Source organism: Oryctolagus cuniculus, chromosome 15 (genome assembly GCF_051225735.1).
Source record: "Oryctolagus cuniculus isolate XC-2025 breed Fujian yellow rabbit chromosome 15, ASM5122573v1, whole genome shotgun sequence".
Lineage (NCBI taxonomy): Eukaryota > Metazoa > Chordata > Mammalia > Lagomorpha > Leporidae > Oryctolagus > Oryctolagus cuniculus.
The window spans coordinates 79,482,799-79,506,656 of NC_142881.1; the positions used below are offsets into that span (position 1 = coordinate 79,482,799).

General features: G+C 46.0%; 2 protein-coding genes across 21 annotated transcripts in view; one reads left to right on the forward strand and one right to left on the reverse strand.

Moving 5' to 3' along the window:
• GLUD1 (glutamate dehydrogenase 1) overlaps nucleotides 1-14,480 on the reverse strand; it is a 33,601-nt gene extending 19,121 nt beyond the window's left edge. Inside the window, exon 1 of the mRNA XM_008269891.5 lies at nucleotides 13,795-14,480. Coding sequence (XP_008268113.2) covers nucleotides 13,795-14,239 — 445 coding nt within the window. The 5' untranslated portion in view covers nucleotides 14,240-14,480. The remainder of the gene's footprint in view (nucleotides 1-13,794) is intronic.
• A 9-nt stretch (nucleotides 14,481-14,489) lies between these two features.
• Nucleotides 14,490-23,858, forward strand: part of SHLD2 (shieldin complex subunit 2) — a 75,220-nt gene continuing 65,851 nt past the window's right edge. For 11 of the 20 annotated variants that reach the window (XR_016221045.1, XR_016221046.1, XM_070058007.2 and 8 more), the window contains exons 1-2: nucleotides 14,490-14,628; nucleotides 15,661-15,717. Coding sequence is in view for 3 of the 20 variants with exons in the window: in XM_070057999.2 (XP_069914100.2) it covers nucleotides 20,451-20,529 (79 nt within the window). In the remaining 17 variants the exon portion in view is untranslated. The other 9 variants (XR_016221047.1, XM_070058003.2, XM_089313606.1 and 6 more) reach the window with 4 other exon arrangements.

The following is a 23,858-nucleotide window of genomic DNA, read 5'->3' on the forward strand; positions in this document are numbered from 1 at the left end:
TAACACCCCTGTGTCTAGAGGTTACGGGGTGTGTGGGAGAGGGGACAGTTAGTGGGAATGCCTACTACTTTGGTTCTGGGGGTCTGGGTCAATCACCCCTCCAAGTTCTGCAGGGCTAAGACACCTTTCCTTCTCCAGGGTCCACTGTGCTCAGCCCAAGCCGAGAGCCTGCGGGTCAATGACCGTGCACCACAGGGGGCTCCCTGACACTCAGGGAGATCCTCAGCCGCCGTTCTGCCTTCCCTCTCCCAACAGACTCAGCTCCCCTAGAGGTCTGGGTGACTCACCGTGGAGTCACAGCTGAGTAATGCGAGCCCTGGGGATATCTCTTTAAAGAAGCAGTCTGGGAATCTAAGGCTTTTCAGACAGGAAACGTACAACCTCCCTACATGGCATATTGGTGGGGTTTGGGCTGGGGCCTTGTCCAGGTGACCCCAGCCTGTAGCACCTGCTCGCCTGGAGGGGCATTAACACTGCTCTACTGTGCCCGGGCTCAGGACTGCACATGGTCAACATTCTCCATGCCATAGGAAGTCACTGCAAAGCATGAAGTAGGACATACAAAGCAATCCATCTTTAAAAAGCACATCTTAACAGAGAGGATTTGTACAACCAGCATTAATAGACCTTAGTTTCATTACTTCCAAGATGAATCCATAGGTGTGATAAAACAAGTTTCCATTTAATAATTGGTTTTGCTGCTTCCATACAGGTCACTTCTTCAAAGCACATTTAAATTTCTACTTATTATTTTTCACTGATTTGAAAGGCACATATATAGATAGAGACACAGACCTTCCATCTGCTGCTTCATTTCTCCAAAAGATCACAATAGCCAAGGCTGGGTCAAGCTGAAGCCAAGAGCCTGGGACTCAATCTGGGTCTCCCATGTGGGTAGCAGGGGTCCAAGTGCTCGAGCTATCACCTGCTGCCACCCAGGGTGTGCACTAGCAGGGAGCTGGAATCCTAAGCCGAGCTGGGGCTTGAAACCAGGCACTCTGATATGGGACGTGTGTGTCCCAAGCAGTGTCTCAACTGCTGTACCAAATACTCATCGCTTCTTTTTTTTAACTGCTTGCTCTTTTACAGACTATAAGTAGTCACACTCTAATTCTTCTTGTTCTTAAACACAGGAAAAAGTTATGTTCTACTACTTAAAAACCTTTCATTTTAAAAACTATCTGTTGCAGGGGGGAAGTGGTGCTGTGGCATAGCGGGTTAAAGCCTAGGTCCACAGCAAAAGCCTAGGTCCGCAGCACCAGCATCCCATATGGGCGCCAGTTTGAGTCCCAGCTGCTTCATTTCTGATCCAGCTCTCTGCTAATAATGTGGCTGGGAAAGCAGCAGAGGAAGGCCCAAGTGCTCAGGCCCCTGCACCTACGTAGGAGAGTTGGAAGAAGCTTCTGGCTTCAGATCAGCTCAGCTCTGGATACTCGGGGAGTGAACCAGCAGGTGGAATACCTCTGTTTCGCCCTCTCTCTCTAACTCTGCCTCTCAAATAAATAAATATTTAAAAAACTACCTATAATGCAGTGCATTTACTAGGAAAAGTTAAAAACTGCTTCAATCAGTTAACATTTATAAATCAAACAGCAAAAGCATTCAAGTGGCAAGCCCAATATTCCAGACACTGGTGCTAATTAGAAACCAGACCACTCCTACAAAAGTAGAAATAAACAGGCAGTTTTATTACAAAAATCCTGGGATGAGTCAGAAATGGACTTCCTGTCTGCAAGGAAAATTTGTTCGGGGGCCACACCCATGCGGAGTCACCTCTCCTCACAGCACAGGCCATTTTCCGCAAGCTGTGTGCAATTGCAGAGCTGGCCTGGGGCAAGGAAGGAGTTAACAGAAGCCCTGGAGACACCGAGGAGGGGGACAGAGCAGGTGGTATCCCCTGGGCTACAGAAGAAGCATCTTTTCATTTTATTTCTGGAAACTGGCAAGTATACTAGTATAGGGTAGCTTAAACTGTCAATCTGAAAAAAAAAAAAAAACAACTCAAAATGTACCCATAAACTATTCTATAGCAATATTTGAGACCAACTCCAGTTAGACAAGACTCCCACTCTAAAGAAAAGCTGGTTATTCCTCTCCACTGACTGTAAACCAAAGATAGCCACTAAAAATACCTGGTCTCCTGAGACTTTCCCCACATTCTAATGGACCAGAGATCTAAGAATACGACTGCACAAAGCAACGCAGTCTCCACCAAGTGTGTAAATTCAGCAGACTGGGAAAAACTGGAGTATAGGAAGGACAACCTGACAAATATATCACAGTGCTGAAAGGCGGCGAAAGTAGCATGTTTGAATGGAGACCCTATTTCAATTGTGCCTAATGTGAAGATAAAGCTGTCCAACAAAGCAAAAAATAGGTCATATATATGCAAACTGTAAGAAAAGCAGAGGGGCCGGCGCTGTGGTGCAGCAGCAAGTTACTGCCTGCAACACTGACATCTTCTCCTAGTGCCAGCTGAGTCCCGGCTGCTCCACTTCCTACCCAGCTCCCTGCTAATGCTCCTGGGAAAGCAGTGGAGAATGGCACTAGCTCCTGGGCCCCTGCACCCACAGCAGAGACCTGGGTGGAGTTCCACATTCCTGGCTTGAGCCTGGCCCAGTCCTCGCCATCTGGAGTGCAAGATCTCTCATCTCTGTCTCTCCCTTCTCTCTGTGTAACTCTTTCAAATAAAGAACTTGTTTTAAAACCAACATGAAGCAAGAAGAATCCTATTTGCAATCTGAGTAATTCTCACTTGAGCACTCTGTTAGCCTTGACTAACTGCTAGCATCAGTAGTGCTTGGAACAGGTCATCTGGTCCTCGGACTACAGTGTTACCAGGTACAACAGATTGCTGCTTCAAGGAGAATGAAGGTAGATGCTTTTAAGGAAGAGCAAGAGGTCCGGCGGGCAGAGCTACCCAGTGACTGGGTGGATCACACAGGTGTGTACCAGAGAACCAACGTTAGCAGTGAGGTTGCAAAAGACCTGTGTTCCAATCTGCGACTAATCTGTGCCTCCAGTTCAGAGGGAGCTCAAAAAGTCCACCCACTACAATGTTTGCTATTTACCAATCACAGTGAAGCTCAAGGGCAGGCAGAGGACAGAGCAAAGTACTTACACTATGGGAGCTGTGAAATCCCATTTTTCCTTCCCCAGAGAAACTGACTGTATACAGTTATTCTGCATTGGCTTGTAGCCACATGTTTGAAAAGGAAATCCAGGAAATGCAGACATCTGCAAACCTCACACGCACAAGCAATGCTCTGCCTTTTAGCTTCGTTAGCATAGATATTCCTTAGCATGCTAAGGAGTCCAAGAGTCTAACAATTGGGGCACACTACGTTTTTTCTAAGAGAAATGAAACTCAAATGCAAAACCTAGTTGAAGTTGCTATGGTGATGGAGAAAACAAAGCAGCTCGCTACTTTAAAACAGACTCAGGGAAAACCACAACTGGTTGCTTGATTTTCTCTCCCTTTGCTAGATGACTCAAAACCATACACAAGCTCCTAGCTACCACTGTTTTCTACAATGAATCACTAACCAAACACTTATGAAAATTCAAACTGGTCTTTAAAATTATTCGGAGATCTCTTAATAGAGTATGATTTATACATCAGGAATCAAATTCCCAGCTATGGCCTCTCACTTTATAGCATACAAACGATTAGGACTGAGTTCTACCACAAGCAGAACCCCCAGAAAAGCAAAAGGCCACAGAACTCTTAAAATGCATGCACTGATGCTCTCACCATTTATTTTCTTTTTTCAAGATTTATTTATTTATTTGAAAGGCAGAATTACACACACAGAGAGAGAGAGAGAGAGAGAGAGAGAGAGAGAGACTGACTGATCTTCCATTGGCTGGTTCACCTCAAATCGCCAAACAGCTGAGGCTGGGCCAGGTTGAAGCCAGGAGCCAGGTGCTTCTATTGGGGTCTCCCACATGGGTGCAGGGGCCCAAGCACTTGGACCATCTTCTGTTGCTTTCCCAGACACATTAGCAGGGAGCTGGATCAGAAGTGGAGCAGCCAGCACTCGATCTGGTGCCCATGTGGGACACTGCTGTGCCACAGTACCAGCTCCTATTTTCTCTCTTGATACTGACAGACTTTGCTAACTTACAACAGAGTAGCACAGCTTAATTAACAATGAGAAGCAGAGGGCGAGCAGCAGTGTGGCACTCAGGCCACCACCCAGTCACAGTCATGACCACCCGAAACGCCAGCCATGGCACACGAATTCCGACAGTCAGCACCAGGAAGGAGTATTTCCTGCAGGAGCTAAGAAAAGCCAGACACTTCCATCTGCTTTGATGGCATCAATGCAATGTTCTGTGTGAACAGGCAGGAAAGCCCACACTTTAGACTTTAAGCTGTTAACTCTTTCATTTGGACCATTTTGAAGGGACAAATAGAAGCTCTCTGGGAAGCAAATGCTTTGCTGATAGTGGAAAATTATTTCTTTTCTTCTTTTCATTAAAAATTTAAAAGTACAGCACACGTGTCACTACACTCTCCCTTGATCACCACTTGTGACTCTGGTCTTCTTAAGCATTTCCCTGCCTTTATAAATGGACATACGCAACACAGAACTCCGCCTTGTGTTCCAGCGTTTAACTTACTGCCCGACGGAAGGAAGGAAGATTCTGCATTAAAAGGGGGATCTTGTTAATGTTTTAACAGATTCTGACAATGACTAACTTCTACCTATGTTATACCTTCACACCAAACAGGTCTCAGAAATGACGCCAGTTAAAGTGGAGAACACCAAATCGGAATACACTTAGCAAAAGATAATAGCAATTTGTTATAAAAAGATTCAGAGGGGTAAAGGCCTGCAAGCTCGGATATCCAGTGTCACATAAATTATTTACAAGTCTGTGTGATATCGGAGGTAGGTTTTAGAGAGGAAAAGACAATCCCAGGGAGATGGGGGAGGAGGGCCAGGCATGGACCAGGTAGAAGCACTGCACCATGCAAGGGCAGGACTGAGAAGAACATGCCTACATATCCAGTTTTCCCAAAAAAATCACTGGACACTAAATCTTCATTTCCAAGACCTAATCTTCTTCCCTATACACCAGACTACCCAGAATGTGTGGATGGTACCCAAAACTATGTATCCTCTGTGTTGTCCTCTGCATATACACCGCTGATGAACCTTCATCTTCCCACTCTAAGGTCTGTCTTTGGCTATCTGAATCGACAGTTTTGCAATTCTCCTGCTTTGGGGCTCTTATTAAGTACATGGGTCACTTAAACACATGCATCACGACAGGAAAGGGTTACTGACAGCACAAATACTCTGGACAAAGGGATGACTCACCTTTCTGGGCAAGGGCTTTCATCACACTACTCAGAACAGCACACACTGAAACCACAAATTGTTGACTTCTGGAATTTTCTATCTACTGTATCAGACTATGATTGACTGTCAGTAGCAAAAGCAAAGCGGAGATAACTATAATCCTTTGCTATTTCCTATACCATTATTTTTTCTTATCAATTTTTCATGCTGGAAATTTTATTAAGTTATTCTTCACTCCTCACACACAAGTGTACATCCTGCCTGGTGGTGACGGTGTCTGTACATGTCCTACCCTTCTATTTCCTCTGCCATGACTCATCACTTCATTCTCAGTTCTACTGCTGCCCAGTATTCTGCACTCTCCTTGGTTTATCAGCACCTGTGCAACCAATCTAAAAGGAAACCTGCTGCTGCTTGCACTTGGCATCAGCCGTGTGGGCTTCCCACACCAAGCAGTCCTCCAACTCTCCGCAGTGTCTCTGCAGAGACTGAGAGTTCTATAACTTAATTCAGTTCTGACACTTCCCATCTGGAGCCAGGGCAGACGCCACAGGCTAAGGGCTCAGGCTAAGACTATACTCCCCCGCCCCCACCCCGAATTCTCTGAACCCTGTCATAATCATTCAATTTTTTATGGAGGCTCTATTATACAGACATGATTGACTCTATCACCTGGTTGTAAAACTCAACCCTCGGCTCCTCCCTACTCTCCAGACACTAGCAAGTGGGCTGGAAGTCCCACCCCTGCAGTCATGGCTCGGTCTTTCCTGAAGGCCTCCATCCTGAAGCTACCCAAGAACTCAAAGAGCAGGCTCAGAACAAAAGATGCTCCTATCACCCAGGAAATCCCATGGGATTCAGGAGCTCCCTAAGATCACCCTTCTTGCTTGGGAAATTGCAAGGGTTTCAGAGGAGCTTGTCCCACATTCCAATCTCTCACTATGTACAACAGCCTGCCCCCACCACCTCCTGCCCTGGCCAAAGTCACTCCTTAGTGCCTTTATCTGAAATGACCTTTCCCTTACCCAGCTCCTGTCCAGCCTACCCGACACCTAGGTCCACAGTCTCTCCGTGGTATCTTTTATTCCTGTTAACAGTAATACAACTGTTTAGTCCTTTTTTTAATTGCCATTTATCGACTGGTTCCAGGATAGGAAAATGCAAACATAATACTGAGCTCAAAGCAAAAGAAGAAAGACAGTGATAGAAAAGATTTCAGATTCTGCTCTATTTTGGGAAATCAACTGAAAAAATATTCCAGTAAATGGAAAAAAAAAAAGCTAGCTTTAAAAAATAATCTCTTTGGCACTGTGTCATGGCAGGTAAAGCTGCTACCTGCAATGCCATAGTCCCATATGGGAACCGGTTCAAGTCCGGGTTGCTCCACTTCCGAACCAGCTCCTTGCTAAGGCGCCTGGGAAAGCAGCATGGCCCAAGTACTTGGGCCCTTGCCACCATGTAGGAGATCTGGAAGAAACTCCTGGCTTCTGGCTTAGGCCTAGCCCAGCCCTGATGTTGCGGCCATTTGAGGAGTGAGCCAGTGGATGGAAGATCTCTCTCTGCCTCTCCTTTCCATAATTCTGCCTTCTAAATAAATAAAACCCACCCCTCAACCAGCCCACGGTACCTGACCAAGAGCAGCAACTTTAAAACTTGCACTCAACAGGTTAATCACAGAGAAGCTTGTGAACTAAGCATAAAGTGTAAAGATGGCAGCTGTAGGAGGGAGAAAGTAGCAGGTGTAGATAGGTGTGCAGTGCTTAACTCAGTGAGGCCCCAGTCCAGGTACTATTACTCATCACTATCATTCTTGTAAATCCTACTAAGGCCCAATGTATACAAAATGCTTTTTAAAATATCCTGTGTTGACAGTCATGATACTGATAAATGGTGAAATGGGCCACAGCCCTGACAGCCTTTGTCATTTCATTTTCCTCTAGCCTACAAGTAATTCAGAAAAATTAGGTCTGATAGACTTGCTCCAAGAATAATAAAGTAATAACTCGTGATAAATAAATTTTCTTGATTTTTAATGAAGGGACAGTTGTAAGGCCATTTCAAAATCATTCAACTGAAAACCCTTAAATATAAATGCAATGCTACTCTGCTAGAGATGAGCTGCTCTAACACATTAATCTATTTACACAGCCAAGGCCTTCAAACCTCTTCCAGTGGAAAACTCTAAAATGTTCTCTCGGCAGCAATTGGAATGAATGGCCTGAAGATACAGTTTAGAGATGCAAAGTTGTTTGAATTCGCATGACTTTCTAAGAAGGTTGGTCTTCTAGCAGCTTTTAACACAGTTCCAAGGCATCTATGATCCAAAGTGTTAGGAATCACTGTGTCCGTGGCCTGACAGAGTTCTCAATCAATTGTCTACATCAAGACACAACTGAGAACTTTTTCACAGACAGGAATGACTAAAAAGGCAGGTGCTGGAATCAGTGACCGGACACTTGGTGCTCAAGTCCACTGCTTGGACACTGGCTGTGTTGTGTCACCTTCACTCTTCAGCCTGGTAACCACATTTGGAAATCTGGGACAACAGTGTATCTCACCCGGCATAAAGGCACTGATGCATGAAAAGGTCTTGGGTACGTGTTGTTATGAGGCACAGAACACAATGCATAAAGTCCTTAGCAAAACGCCTGGCACACGCAGAGCTCTAGATGTCTGCTATTACTGTTCCCTTGCCCTTGCCTGTGCCAGCTGGCCTCTGCCGTGGACTTTCCCTGGGTGGCGCAGGGGGTAACTGAAGTACTAGGAACCCTGCAACCGATGTGAGGAGACTAAGACTGAGTTTAGGTCCCTGGCTTTGGCCTGGCCCAACCATGACCGTTTTCATGCATTTGGAGGTAATCAAATAGGGCACTGAGCAGCCTGCTCTGAGGTTGTCTTTTTGCCCTTCAAAAGGCCTTCCCTGCCTTTATCAGCAGCACTTCACAGATTAATACCTCCATCTTGATAGTGAGGAATTCTAATTGCATGCACTTCTGCTTCTGGGAAGGGGAAAGACTGATTTACCTGGACAGATAACAACTTTGGATTTAGGGCTATTTATGGTTACCTTGGGGGAGGGGCTGCTGGTAGGTTTGCTTTGGTATGATGTAAATAGGCAGTTAGTGAAAGTTAAAGTGAGCTGGAATTCTTACACCCTTGAAAAATGTTTATCTCTTTAACTGCTGGCCACCTTCCCAGAGTGCACCTGGTCTCATCCACCCCACTGTATATCCAACCAAGGTACCACCACCTACTTCACAGAGAGGCTGAGATCAGGGGAGAGGTCTCTCTGCTACACACCACACCAGGAGGTACCACTCTCATTTCCTCTCTCCAGCCCGCTCATGATGGGTATTTCTGTGTGGTGTGGCCCACACTCACCTGTGAATGTATGTTTATACCCTTTGTTCCTATTTGTGTAGGAGACCGAGTGAAGCTAGAACACGGAGTAAAAATTAAGATGCTAAGACCCACATCAGCCTCTTTTTGTTTTTCATTATTTGAAAGGTAGAGAGACATTTAGTGAGAGAGGAAGCCACCACCCACTGGTTCACCTCCAAATGCCTCAGTCAAGGCTGAGTCAGGCCAAAGCCAGGGACCTAAACTCAATCTTAGTCTCTTCACGTGGGTTGCAGGGCCCCAAGTATTTCAATTACCACCTGCTGCCACCCAGGGTGTGCATTAGCAGGAAGCTGGAATTGGGAACATAACAGGGTGCTTAAACCCAGGCACTCAGATATGGGATGTGGGTGTCCCAAATGGCACTTTAACTGCTGTACCAAATGCCCACTTTTCATTTTGTAGCTTTCATTACCATATGAATTGCATACATCCAATTTGAACATGAACAGGGGTTGTTGGATACAGGAATTATGAGCCATTTATGAACTGATGTGCTTTGACACGGAGATAAGATTTTTCTTTGAACAGTTTGCATTCTAAAAACCTAATTATTATGCAAAATAAATAGGAAAAAGCCAGAAGAGTCATGTGTCCCATATTGGGGATTGGTGGCTGTGATTTGTTCAATGTTCACAATATTTCAGTCTTTAATTAAGGTTCCAGGCAGAATTGTCAGTATCTCTACCTAAGTTGATCAAAACTGATTTTTCTCAGCATATTAGCAATGGCGGCAAACCCATCTTCCTCCCACTAAAAGCCACACAATAAAAGCTTAATTTTTGTTTCTCACATTTAAAATCTAAATGCTGCCAATTTCATTAGAGTTTAACACATACTGGTGCTTAGTCCCTAGTTTCTTTCTGATGTGCCAATCCCTGCAAAGCGTACTCTGCATTATGAGTGAACAGCCTTCCTGCAAGTGGGGTTTTTACTGCCAAAGCAAACTTGCCACACATAAAAATGATGGGAAGATGGAATGACAACCTGAAATATGCGTCTCTCTTATATGGCTAGGGGAGAGGCAGTTGGCTTAATGAAATGAAGAGACCTTTATAACACACACACAGTTTCACATTTAACTCCAAAGAATTAGCCAGTGCTGTACTTCCTGCTCTTCTCACACCACTGTTCTCACCAGGAAGGCGTGCCTGCAGCTCTGTGCTGTCTCCAACCCACCCTGGCATCCAGTCCTCAAGACAAGGCCTCCTACTTCCCGTAGTTCCTTTCTGCACTTTGGCTCTGAACAGAGTCACTGAGCTAACAGAAGAGCCTTTTTCTGGGTATTAGAACTGTTAAGTAAAGATTTAGGGTCACTGTATCAAAAGGGATAAGGCTTAATAGCCTTAACAAGACAATGAGGGTATAGGCTTGAAGAGAAAGTAAATTCACAACATCCAATTGTTATTAGCAATCTGCACATTTGCCCCAAATTCACCTTTATCTTTAAAAATGTTTACTTATCTATTTAAAAGGGGGAAGGGAAGGGGAGAGAGAGAATGAACATATATCAGGGAAAGGTTCACTCTCCAAATGTCCACAATAGCCAGGTCCCGCCAAGGCCAATGCTGGGAGCAAGAGCTCAACTCATGTCTCCCTTGTGAGTGACAGGAATCCAACCACGAGAGCCACTACCCACTGCCTCTCAGGGTTTGAAGCTGGAATCAGCAGTGGAACCAGACACTCCCAATGAGAAGTGGGATGGAGGAGGCCCCCAAATGCTTGCTCCTCACATTGACTTATAAAGGATAAAACATCCATGGGCCAGGCTGTGGTATAGTGGGTAAAGCTACCACCTGCAGTGCTGGCATCCCATATGGGTGCTTGTTTGAGTCCTGGCTGCACCAATTCTGATCCAGCTCTCTGCTATGGTCTGGGAAAGAAGAAGACGGCCCAAGTCCTTGGGCCCCTGCGCCCACGTGGGAGACCTGGAAGAAACTCCTGGCTCCTGGCTTCGGATTGGAGCAGCTCCAGCCCTTGCGGCCATTTGGGGAGTGAATGGAAGTGGATGGAAGACTTCTCTCTACTTCTCCTTCTCTCTCTCGGTGTAACTCTTTCAAATAAACAAATAAATCTTTAAAAAAATGATAAAATGTCCTGATCTCAGAACCATGGCTAATAAAATGCAGAGAATTTACTCAGAAAATTTGTAATAACAATCTCTAGCCTACAGCACACTTTTCTGCAAATCCTTAATTAGAGGTAAACCTAATGACATCAATTAATTAAGGCATGCATGGGAAGAGGCGCACAAAAACAATGTTATTAAAAATTTGCTGGGGGGGGGGGTGGCTGGCGCTGTAGTGCAGTGCATTAGGCCACCACCTGCAGTGCCCGCATCCCATACGGGCACCTGTTCCAATTCAGGCTGTTCCACTTCTGAACCAGCTCCCTGCTAATGCTCCTGGGAAAGCATAAAGATGGCCCAAGTGCTGGGGCCCCTGCACCCATGGGTGAGACCGGAAAGAAGCTCCTGGCTTCAGTCTGGTCCAGCCCTGGCCGTTGCAGCTGTGTTGGCAGTGAATCAGCAGGTGGAAGATCCATCTCTCTCTTTCTAACTCTGCCTTTCAAATAAATAAATAAATATTTAAAAAGCCACCTTTTTTCCCCTTACAAAGATAACCGGATCGTGGCTTTGCTTCAATATAGAGAATTTTATTTTAGGAAACTCAGGTCATTCTAGAGGAAAGATTAGACAGAGAGCTGAGGGTTTGAGAAAGGACAAAAGGAGCAGAGGAGGTGCTGTGCTCTGTTTGGCAAAGAACACTGGGAAGAGGGCAGTTCAGAGGAAGGGGAAGAAGGTGCTAAACTATGCCTCAGATTTAAAGATTTCAGTGCCCATCTTTTCTAAATCATCTAAATCATCTTTTACCTCAATCACCAAAGATACTCTAAGACCAGAGTGGAGGGGCTCGCATTGGGGTGCAGAGGGCTGAGAGAGCTAGGCCCCTGGCTTCGGCCTGGGCCAGCCCTGGTTACTGCGGCCACTTTGGGGAGTGAACCAGCAGATGGAAGTGCTCTCTCCTCTCTGTAACTCTGCCTTTCAAATCAATCAATCTTAAAAAAAGACAGGGGGGAATGAAGAAGTTTCCTGTAAGTCAAAAAAGCTTTAAATGTTTAAAAGTGAGAAAAACCCACTGAAAGCAAGTCTCTCTTGGGATGCACATTCTCTGCCATCAGACAAGGGGGATAAATGGGTGTGAAGACCCCAGGGGATCCTGGAAGCAAAGTCTGGTGGTCTGCAGCACCCACCTTTGCTGAGTATGGATTTAGGACACTGTTTATCTTCCACACACATTTAGAGCTTTTCACAGCTGTATACTCCTCTGCAAACTCTTTCAAACTCTCTGCTTATCACTTTATAAAGGCCTGTTTCTTTCATGCTCCACCATCTTGCGATGCTTGCTGTTTACATGCGGGGTTAACAGCTCTTTCTGCTCTGGCTTGCCTTTTCCCAAGTGGGTTAATGCAACAGAACTGTATCACCCTGCAGGACAAAAAAGGGCTACAATAACGGTGCTGGTGCTCTGGGGTCCCGGCTGCAATCTGTTGCCAGGTTCAACATTTTGGCATTAAAACTGCTGATGCAGCAAGAGGAATAAGGCTGACAAACTGGTAAACTGAGCAAGGCTGGGCCTTTTAAAGCACTTCAGAGACCAGACCGAAAACCAAACAGACTCGGCTATTTGTGTATCTTTTAAGGGACTGAAAAAAGCACTGTCAACAACAGTAAAATAATTTAATGTTCATTTTAAAGAAGCAATGTAATTCAGTATTTGCTACCCATTGCCTCTTCCAACCTCCTCGTCTGCTCTTCAGGGCAGTCTGGTTTGGACAATAAGGGAGTGGTAGGAAGGAAAAAGGCCAGCGCAGGAGAGTGACAAGTGTATGCGGTTTTATATCCTTTTGGACGGGAGAGGGAAATCAGAGGTGAAAGTGGTTCAGACCCCACTCTTCCCAAAGGAGACTATCTAGGCTTGAGGATAATTCTAGGGCTTACTCCAAAGGCAAGCCATAGAAGTGGGTGGGGTCAATGCAAATTTAGTAAATCATTAAGCCCTCTGCAGCCACCTTTGCTCCCCAGCACAGCTCTGGTTTTTCTGGTCAGAGAGGACCTCCAAAAAATCCTAAGTCCTTGGGCCTAACAGAAAGAGCAGGAGACCAGGCTGAGCGAGACAAAGGATGCAGTCCAACACCCTCCATGCTTAAAGGCAATCCACCCCAGCAGGACGCTGTAGCCCCTCCCACACTTTTTTCCTCCCATGCAACAGGAAAAAAAAAAACCTAGATTTTGCCCTTTCTATTTTGGCTACCTTCAAAGACATTGTGCAATATATTGAGGGGGAGGGGGGATGAAAACCTTTATCTGCTCAAACAAAGCATCTGACTGCAGCAGCCAAATCTAGAGACATTCCAACATTTTCACCACAGGCTAACTCGGGGACTACCAATTTGTAACCGCCTCAATCCCTTTTCCTCATCTACTTTTATCTCTTCCCGAAGCACCAATCTGGTGCTGGCCAGGGCCGGTACACACCCCCAGGGCTATTTCATTCCATTGGCTGGCAGGCAGCTCACAGCCTACAGCCTTTAGATTTACTGTCAGAACGCCCAGTGTTTGTCGGCGACGTTACGCTCACCGCTCGTTTCGTTTTTCCTTCTTTATTTCGCCCTCCCCCTTGTTTCTGCTACAAAATAGAAAGCTGTCAGAGTGGGAAAGTCATTGAAAAGGCTGGTGTGTGGCTAACAAACTCCTTTGGTGAATGAAACTGTCAACCCGTGTCTCCGTGTCACCTGTCACTGTTCTAAGAAGGGGTGGAAAAAAGAAAGCAAACAATGTATTTTTGAACTCAGGGAAACTCGCCCTGCACACTCTGCAGGAACGAGCCCCGGCGACACGCGGGGCACCGGCGCAGTGCGCGCTCCGCATGCAGCATCCACGCACGCAGAGGCCCGCGGGGGAGAAGGCGGGCCCAAAGACCGGATGGTTTCAGGCGGAAAAAAAAAAACAAAAAAAAACAAAAAAAACCCCACAATGCCCCGAGTCCGCCACACCCGGGGCGCGCGGGCCGCGGGCGCTCACCTCCCTTGCAGGGCGTGCGGTGCTGGCTGTGCTGGGCCCGGTAGCCCTCGATGACCTCCCAGGAGCCGTCGTCGCGCCGGATGGGAAACGAGAGGCTCAGCACATGGTTGCAGGGCTTGATGATCCGCAGGATGCCCCGCACCCGGTTCCGCTTCTGCTCCTCGCTCTCGCGGGTGCGCAGGTCCTCCACCAGCTTGTCCTCCACGATGCTGGCGCCGCGGTCGAAGAAGCCCTCCACCATCTTGAAGAAGTTGGGGTCGTCCTCGCGGTCGGCCGCCGCCTCGCTGTAGTGGCGCCGGGCCGCCGGCGCGAGCCCCGGCTGCGGGGCGCACGGCTGCCCGCGGGCCCAGCCTAACAGCGAGGCCGAGTCGGCGGCCGCCGAGCCCAGCGCCGCCGCGGGCCCGGCCCGCGACAGCAGCAACGCTTCGCCCAGACAGCGGTACATGGCGGCGGGAGAGTCGCGCTCGAAGGCCTCCGCACCGAGGGAGGAAGGGCTTGGCGCGGGCTGGCCTTTTAAGCGGCCGCTTCCTGCCTGCCTGGCTGTCCCCTCCCCTCGGGCGCTCGCCGACTAACGGGGAGGGCGGACTTGGGGACCGCGCGCGCCGCCCAGGGAGCCGGGCCTCCGCCTCCGCCGCGGCCTCGCCCGGCCTCCCAGGCGGCGGCGGCCAGGCGGCCAGGCGGGAGGCGTCGGGGGCGCGCAGGCGGGCGCGCGCGCGGGGGTGCCGGTGCGCATGCTCGGCGACTCCGCGCGCGCGTGGCGGGGGAGGGGCGGTTGGCTGCGGCCGGTGCTCCAGGGAGGCCTCGCCCGCCCCCCCAACACGGCGGGGCTCTCAGGTCCGCGCGCGGCCGGGGGTGGTGCGGGGCGGCCGGGGAGGGGCCTGGGCCCTCCTCGGAGCTCTGGGAGGCCGCGGGAGCGCGGCGCTGGGGCGAGGCCGCGGCGGTTTGGCCGTGCGCCCGGGGCGAGTGAGTCACGGTGCCGCTCCTTGGCGTCCCCCGGGCTGCTGGGGCAGGGCGTGGGGGGCGCGGGGCGCGCGGGACGGGGCGATCGCAGGCAGGGCCTCCGAGCAGCCTCGCCCGAGCTGGAGTTCTGAGGCGGCGGCGGGCCGGGGAAGGGGACGGCCGGTAGGCTGAGGCAGCGTGTGCGGCTGGTTTTTCCCTCGGCCTGTGCCGCGTTCCCCTCAGCCACGGCGATCGCGTCCCGCACCCGCACCCGCACCCGCACCGCCCGGGGAGCCCCCTTTTCCGACGCGCGCTCTCGACCTGGCACGCAATGAATTAGAGCAGGGGGCTGCATCGCGTCTCCCTGGAGCTTGTTTCCGAAGGCTGCGGCATTCAAGGGGAGGTTTCCTTTGAGCCGGGTTGAAATCCGAGCCTTCGAGGGTGTTCCAGAAGTTAGATTTGGATTTGGACAGTGTTTACACCACGTTAGGCGTTCTTAGTGCCGTCCCCTCTGCGTGTTTTGCACGGTTTGAAAACTTCAAGGCACGCGAGGGTTCATCTAGGTGCTTATCAGCATAGTGGATGGGAAATGCTAAGTTGATAAATTAAGGTGCGTGTAAGAATCTGATGACTCAGACACTTAAGGCAGCGGTCCGAGCCCTGGGCACCGGGCTCGGCCTCCGCGCCCACACTGGCACCTCGTTGACTTGACGTTGATGTGCACTTTGTCATCTCTTAGGACATGAAAGAGAAAGTTCGCATCATCGCCTCCCAAACAGAAAATGATAACCTGGGTTAGTGCAGTGACTTGTGTGCATCTCCCTGCACCCTCAAAGCAAACGTCTTTCCTTGCTGGGGAACCTTGTACTTTGCCTTATTGGCTAAATAAGTCATAGGCGTTCATTGTATTTATCTGGTATTTTTCAGCCGAAAATATTCTCTGACTTGGAATCCTGAGTTCGCCTTCATGATTCAAGGAATAAGGTACCACATTTCTTTTTTTTTTTCACTTGATAGACATATTTTACCATTTTCGTGTAGCAAAAATTAAAAAAAAATCGCTGGAAAACATGCCCCCCCCACCTGTAATTGCGGAATTATCTGATTAGCATCAGTAAACATGTGGGAAGAATTCTCAGATTAAATTCTTCAGTGTGTTTTGAGGAAAGTGGTTTTCTGGGCCTAGTTTATCTGTCTCTCGATAACCTTAACCTTTAGAAAAATAAATGTTTGACTTTGCTTCCTCTATTTCTTGTGCTCCCGAATTCACCACACTGGATGCAGTGAAAAATGCGGGTGGAGCTGTAGAAATGATTTTTTTACTGAGCGTCTAAAGTGTATAATGCCTTACAAAATGGCTCCACAAGAGCCTCATATGCATTTTTATTTGTTATTGTTTTATCTTTATTTACTTATTTTGGACACACAGGTCCATATTTTCTTTACAACTGCTAAATTAATTGAATTTATTCAAATCTATATTTTTAAAGAAAGTACCTCTCTTTAATGAAAGTAAATTTTTTTTCCCTTAAGATTTATTTATTTGAAAGGCAGAATTACAGAGAGGCAGAGAGAGAGAGAAGGGTCTTCCATCCACTGGTTCACTTCCCAGATGGCTGCAACGGCTGGAGCTGGGCTGATCTGAAGTCAGGGGCCAGGAGCTTCTTCTGGTTTCCCATGTGGGTGTAGGGGCCCAAGGACTTGGGCCATCTTCTACTGCTTTCCCAAGGCCTTAGCAGAGAGCTGGATTGGAAGTGAAGCAGCCAGGACTAGAATAGGAGCCCATATGGGATGCCGGCAATGCAGGCTGGGGCTTTACCTGCTACCCCACAGCACCGGGGCCTCTGAAAGTAACACTTTAATTAGGGTATCAATTTCCAGGATGACAGCTTTCAGAGGAGATGAAATCATTGTGGAACTTAATTCAATGAAATCCGGAGTGCTATTCCAGCTTGTCTTCTTTTACTCATGTCTTTATTCAAGGGAGAAAACAGGAATACATTTTTTAAGATATTGTAACAGTCTTCTCATTTTTATTAATAGTCAGGTTATGAGTTTTCATTCATTTGTAATACTTTCTGAGTATGGTACTTTTTTAAGACTTATTTACTTGAAGGCAGAGTTAGACTGTGAGAGACAGAATTTTCTATCTGCTGTTTAACTTCTCAAACAACTGCAATTGGCCAGGGCTGGGCCAGGCCAAAGCCAGGAGCTTTCTCCAGGTCTCACATGTGGGACAGGGTCCCAAGCATCTGGGCCATCTTCTACTGCCCTCCCAGGTGCACCAGCAGGGAGCTGGAAGGGAAGTGGAGCAGCTAGGACACCATCCACATGGGATGACGGCGCTGCAGGCTGGCCCCATACTCATTTTTGTCAATGTTAACTTGACTATAAAATTTAAGCTGACTCTGTTCCACACGTTATACACAGTTTTATTTTTTCTGATTTTCTTTATGTTTTCAAATTCAAGTTGTAAAAAATTTAAAACCCTACAAATACATTTAAAAATTAAAAACACAAAACACACTAAAACACCGGAGTAAGGGAAAGGGTTTATTGGGGTAAACCCAGCAGGCCGGAGGGGAGGCGCGAGGAAAGAAAAAGAGGGAGAAGGAAAGGGTAAGAGAGAGATCAAGAGAGAGATAGACAGAGAGATGGGGGGGAGATCATGAGAGAGGAGAGAGAAAAAGAGCCCTGTGTTCAAGAACAGGTCCTTTTAAAACTTTGCCAGGGGGCAGGCAGGGAAGGGAATCGGGAGCAGCAGTCCCATTAGGATGGGGGTGAAGGGTGACACTGAATCCCATTAGGCTGGGAGTGGAGCCTGACACCTGTGGTTGGGCCTTGTGGTCACCTGGCTTCCAGCAATGGCTGTGGGGGGCTAGAGCCTAGGATGGTGTCAGGTTGTAGATCATGCACCATTTTCCTAACAATTGTCAGCCACACCCCAAGATTTAGTGAACAATTAAGAGTATTTGTTTTCATGGTGAAGAAAGTATTGTAATTCCTGATTTAACAGAAGGGGGAACTGAGGCTGAGAGACTAAATAAATGGCTGATACTCAGTTTGCTGGATAAGACTGAGATTTCAAGTCTTATAAGGCTATTTCTATTTAGTTTAAAATTGTTTTTGTTGTGGGGCTGGCACTGTGGTATAGTGGGCTAAGCTCTAGCATCCCCTGTGGGGATTATTTATTTATCTGAAAGGCAGAGTTACACAGAGGCAGAGAGACAGAGAGAGGTCTTTCATCTGCTGGTTCACTCCCCAACTGACCACAACGGCCAGAGCTGAGCCGATCCGAAACCAGGATTTTTTCCCAGGTCTTTTTCATGGGAGCAGAGACCCAAGGATTTGAGCCATCTTCTACTGCTTTCCCAGGCCATAGCAGAGAGCTGGATCAGAAGTGGAGCAGCTGGGACTCGAACCAGCACCCATATGGGATATCAGTGCTTCAGGCAACAGCTTTACCTGCTATGCCACAGCGTCACCCCCCTCCCCTTTTTAAATTTATTTATTTTAAAAGAGTTACATAGAGAGAGGCAGAGTTAGACAGAGTTGTCCAACTACTGGTTCACTCCACAAGTGACCGCAACAGCCAGGGCCAAGCCAGGCCAATTCCAGTAGCCAGGAGCCTCCTTGAGTCTCCCAAGGGAGTGGCAGCGACCCAAGCCCAAAGGCCATCAGCAGAGAGCTGGATTGAAAGTGGAGCAGCAGGGGAACTGGCGCCTGTATGGGATGCTGGCGTCACAGGCTGTGCTGTAACCTGCTATGCCACAGCACCGGCCCCTCTACTACATTTTTTTAAATCTACTCATTGATGGACTTTTTGCTTATGAATAATGCTAATATGGACATTTTTGCACAAATTGTTGTATGGACATATTTCAGTTCTTTTGAGTAGAATTCCTGGGTCATATGGCAACGCCATGCTTAAAGTTTTCAGTAACTATCAAACTTTTTCATAGGGACTGTACCATTTTAATTTTTACCAGCAGTGAAAGGAGGGTTCCAGTTTCTCTACATCCTCACCAACATTTGTTATCTGTCTTTTAATTATAGTCATTCTAATGGTATGAAGTGTTACTCATTTGCATTTCCTTGGCAGCTAAAGAGGGTGTTAAACATCTGTTCATATGCTTATTAGCCATTTGTGTATCTTTAGAGAAATGTCAAATCAGAGCCTTTGCCCATCTTTAAGGTGGGTTATTTGTCTTTTTATTGAAGAGGTGTAAGTGAGTTAGTTAGATCAATTATTTGCAAGTATTTTCAGTCATTCTGGAGATTCTTTTCACATTTTTATGGTCTTTGAAGCACTATGAAGTGTTTATCTATTTAAAAGAGCGACAGAGCTAGAGAGAGAGGATGGGAGAGAGAGATTGAGATTGAGAGATCTTCCATCTGCTGGTTCACTCCCCAAATGACTGTAACAGCCAGGCCTAAGTCAGGATTCTGGAAATCCATCCAGGTTTCCCGTAGGGGTGGCAGAGACATAAGTCTTTGAACTGTCAGCTGCTGCTTTGCAGAGCATTCATTAGTAGGAAGCTAGACTGGAAGTAGAGTAGCCAGGACTTGGAACTCAGGGATTCCAGTATGGGATGTGGGCGTTCCAAGCCATGATTTAACCTGCTGTGCCGCAACCCCCACCCCCCACACAAGTTTATAATTTTGATGAAGTCCATTTTATAAATTTGTTGTTTTTGTTGCTTGTGCTTTTTCAGGGGTGGGGAACGTCAGGCCTGCCGGCCATATAAGGCCCATGAAATCATTTGGTTTGGTCCTGCCACGGCTACTGCACCTGGGACTTGACATTCAATACATGTATAGCAGGCTTATTTCTAAGTTGATAATTTTGTATAGCCTGTGAATGATGTTATAAATATCCAAATGACCCTTGGCAGAAAAAAAATCTTCACACCTCCAACTGGCGGTTATAGGGTTTTACACATATGTTTTAATCTAAGGGTTTTTTTTTTTTTTTTTTAATAGTTTTAGCTTTTCCGTTTAGATCTTTGACCCATTTTTGAGTTACTGTTGTATGTGAGATGAGGATGGGAATCCAATGTCATTCTTTTGCATATGGATAACCAATTTGTTGCAGCACCATTTGTTCTAAACTGTTTTTTCCTCCATTGAACTGACTTCACACTGTATGGAAGATAAATTGACGTAAATGTGAGGGTTTTGTATCTGGACTGCCAGTTCTGTTCTGCTTATTCAGATGCTTGTCCTCATGCCACTGCTACAGCTGTCTTGATCACTGGAGCTTTGTAGTAAGTTTGAAATTAAGAAGTGAGAGTCCTTGTAAAAAATGCTTTGCACTTATTTAAAAAAAAAACAAGATTTACTTTATTTGAAAGTGCAAAAGACTGGTGCTGGGCCAGCTGAAGCCAGGAGCCAGGAGCTTCATCTAGGTCTCCCCTGTGGGTGCAGGGGCCTGAGAGCTTGGGCCATCTGCTTTCCCAGGCACATTAGCAGGGAGCTGGATCAGAAGTGGAGCAGCCAGGAGTCAAACTGGTGCCCATATAGGATGCATGCATCACAGGGGTGGCTTAATCCTCTATGCCACAGTGCTAGCTCCTTACACTCCTATTGTTAAATTATTACTAAGCATTTTCTTCTTTTTTTTTTTTTTTTAAGATTTTTCATTTATTTGAAAGGCAGAATAGCAGAGATAAAGGGACAAGAGAAAGAGATCTTCCATCTGCTGCTTCACTCTTCAAATGCCTGCAACAGCCAGGGCTGAGCCAGGCCAGAGCCAGGCCAAAGCCAGGAACCTGGACCTCCATTTGTGTCTCCCAGGTGGGTGCCAGGAACCAGTACTTGGGCCACCATCTGCTGCCTTCCCAGCATGTCAGGATGCTGGAAGTGGAGTAGTCAGAACTGGAACTGGCATTGTGATAGGGGTGCCAGTGTCCCAGCCAGTGGCTTAACCTTCTGCATCACAACGCTGGCCCCATAAACAAGGACCTTCATGATAAGGGACTGAAAACCTTGAAACTTTTATCAGATCTCCGTATTCTTAATAGCTTTTAGTTCACAAGTGCTAGTTAATGCTTCTTTAATCAGCCATATGAAAATGAGAATACAAGGCTCCCCACCCCCATTAAGGAAGGAACATGTGCAAAACATGAAGATAAATGAAAATATAGAGTTAGCATGTACTCTGATTAAAAGTAATTTAACCATCAAAACAACTTGGCTTAAATAGCAATTTAATTGAAAATGAGTATACCCTAGTTAGGATTTTTCCAAGCATTGGTCATTTTGGTGCATCCTGGGTTGTTTTTCAAGCTTTTGTGCTGAAGTTTTCAGGAAAAATTTTGATTTCTAACTGATGTTCAGAAAAGTTTGTAAGTTGGACCTTTTTCCCTTTAGTGGCTCTGTTTTTTTTTTTTTTTTTAATATGCAAAGAAACCATATCAAAGAAAATCTGGACTCTTCAATGTTTGTAGTCTTTTTTTCTTTCAAAATCTTTTTCCTAATAACCAAATGTTAGTTAAATCTGGCTGGTTCAGTTTTCATTTTGCTGTATTGCTCAGTAATGGCCAACAAAGGTTTATCACCTCCTGCTTAAGGACTTTTTTCATGGTGTGACTAAACAAAAAAAATCATGTAGCATTTTATCCCTTTAAACATGGCATGCAAGAAATGTGAGAGCTTTTTAAAATTAGCTGAAATAAGGTTGGATCATGGTACCACATATATATTGTTCATTATGTATGTCTTTGTTTTTTTGATGTTTTCTTTGTTTTCCTTATGTGTAAAAAGGATAATACATTCAGTTACTCAGCATTCAAAATGCCTCACCATTCATCTCTTTATTAATCTATATGGATGATGCCCCATACAAGCAAATCTTTATCCTGTCTTTGGTGTTTTGTCTTTAAAAATTTTGGATCAATTGTGATTTCACTGTGGTGTTGTAATTTGGGTAGTAGGAAAGAAAATATGGACCAAAAAAGGGGGAGGGGATGCAAATCTGTAATACTGGTAAAAGCAGATATAACTGAGAAGTAGACCAGAGAAGCAAAAGGTACCTTCCCCTTGATGTCATGCAGGAGTTAAAGAAGAAACCAACTTCACCTTTAAGCTTAGTTTGAGTACAGTTACTTTGAGCTTGCTTCTAAGAGCAATTAGAATTTTAAAAGGGCACAAAAGATCAAATCAGGGAAGCAGTAGGGGGCAAGATTGAGGTAATGTTAGGTCAGCCAAGTGGCATCAAGTAAACTGATAATTGATATCTGGATTAGGTAGGATGTTTTGGCTCTCAAGTAACAATATCAATAAAAATGACACACACCAAAGCAACAAGCTAAGCTAACCACAAGTATTTCTAATTAGAATCCTGGAGCCTGAGCTTTTCTACCATTGATACTAGGGCTGAACCACACCATCAGACACCAAAATGTTTTCTCCCTGTCATGTCCAGCAAGTTGGTGGTGTCTTTCCTAAAGGTTGTAACATGGCTATACCCGCTCCAGGGGTCACATGTAGGTACACCTAAGAACCAGGGAGAAAACCTCCAAGGCCTGCCAGCCGGCTTTACCTCTGTTAGGCCCCAGTAGCTAGGACGGCCCATGCTTGGTTGTAGGGAAGCCTAAGAGGGGGACTTTCTACAATTTTAACCTGTGAAGTTCACATTCTGTGTGATCAAGGAGAGTGGAAGGAATTGGTGTTAGGTAGACAGCCAACAGTGTCTGCCATTTTTGTCACAGAAAGAAATGACTTGCTCTCTGCTGTTTTATTGTGTTAAGCTATTTCTTTAGACTACTTGCACAAGGGCAGTTTAAGGCAGAGAGGAGCATATTCTTAAAATATCATGTGAAAATCTGATAGAGGTTCCCTCTACATTGGGAAATCTTCAATTCTAGTTCTCTTGGAGAACTTACATAATTACGACAGTCTTAAGATTAGGCCTCCTGTTTTTGGACAGCTTTTACCATGGACAGCTTGTAAGGAAAGAGCTGTGTGCTATGATGTTTACTTTGTTGCAAGACAGGGCAGGACCAAAACCCATTCTCAGCTTCTGGGGAACTCAGGATTATAATGAAATGTCAAGTTCTCAAATGACTATAGACTTTTAGATGAAGTTGCCATCCACAGCCTGCTGTGATCAGTGTAACACCTGGACAAGAAGCTTACAATTTTAAAAGAGCTAATCTGGCCTTTGTGTTGAAATGAGAAGTCCTTGCCTTGCCTTTCTTTGTCCTGAGGGCAGAAAGGGCAAGTGTCTAGGTCTCTGTGTTAGAGTGGTAGGTTATCAGCAGCATAGCTGGACACAGGACTTCTGAAGTTACAGAGAGTGGACCCCGAGGGAGCCTTTCCCATGTTTGTTATCCACAGCTTCCTCATTCAGTGTGGAATCCTTTTTAATTGCATCCTTGGCTGTTCCTAGAAAACCTATGAAGACAAAGAGACTACTGCATTGTTGAGGGTAGAGATTGACAGCTGCTGGCCATCCAGAACGAAATTTCAGGTTAGCTATTAAGAAAAGAAAAAACAAGCAAAGGAATTGTCAGTGAAGAACACAGACATATGGTTATGACAGTGGGAAAGGACTCCTCAAGGACAAGAGGTGTTTGTGATGAAAGGCTCAAGCTAAAGCAAGCATTTATCCTTACCCCCGTTTGTTTTCTTTAAGTTGGTATTATTAGTAGCCAAAAATGGGACTATTTTGATGAACATTTTTTGTATATTCTTATGTTAGCTATAATGTACATTATACTTTTTTTAACTTTTATTTATTTGAAAGGCAGAGAGACAGACAGTTAAGGGAGAGACAGAGAAAGAGAGATCTGCTGTCCCCTGGTTCACTGTCCAAATGTCTACAAACAGCGAAGGCTGAGCCAAGCTAAAGGCAGGAGCCAGGAATTCCATCCAGGTCTCCCACAGTGGGGGCAGGGCCATCCTTTGCTGTTTTCCCAGGTGTATTAGCAGAGAATAGGATTGGAAGCAGAGGATGCAGGCCTATTTTTGTAGATTCACACCATTTCTGATCCTTATCACTTTTAAATTTGTTATGGGATGTTTATTTTTAAAAATAAACATTTTTCTCTATAATTCCCAATCTAAACCAATAATAATTATAAAAAACATAGAATTTTAAATGTAGGAAAGAATCTGAACAT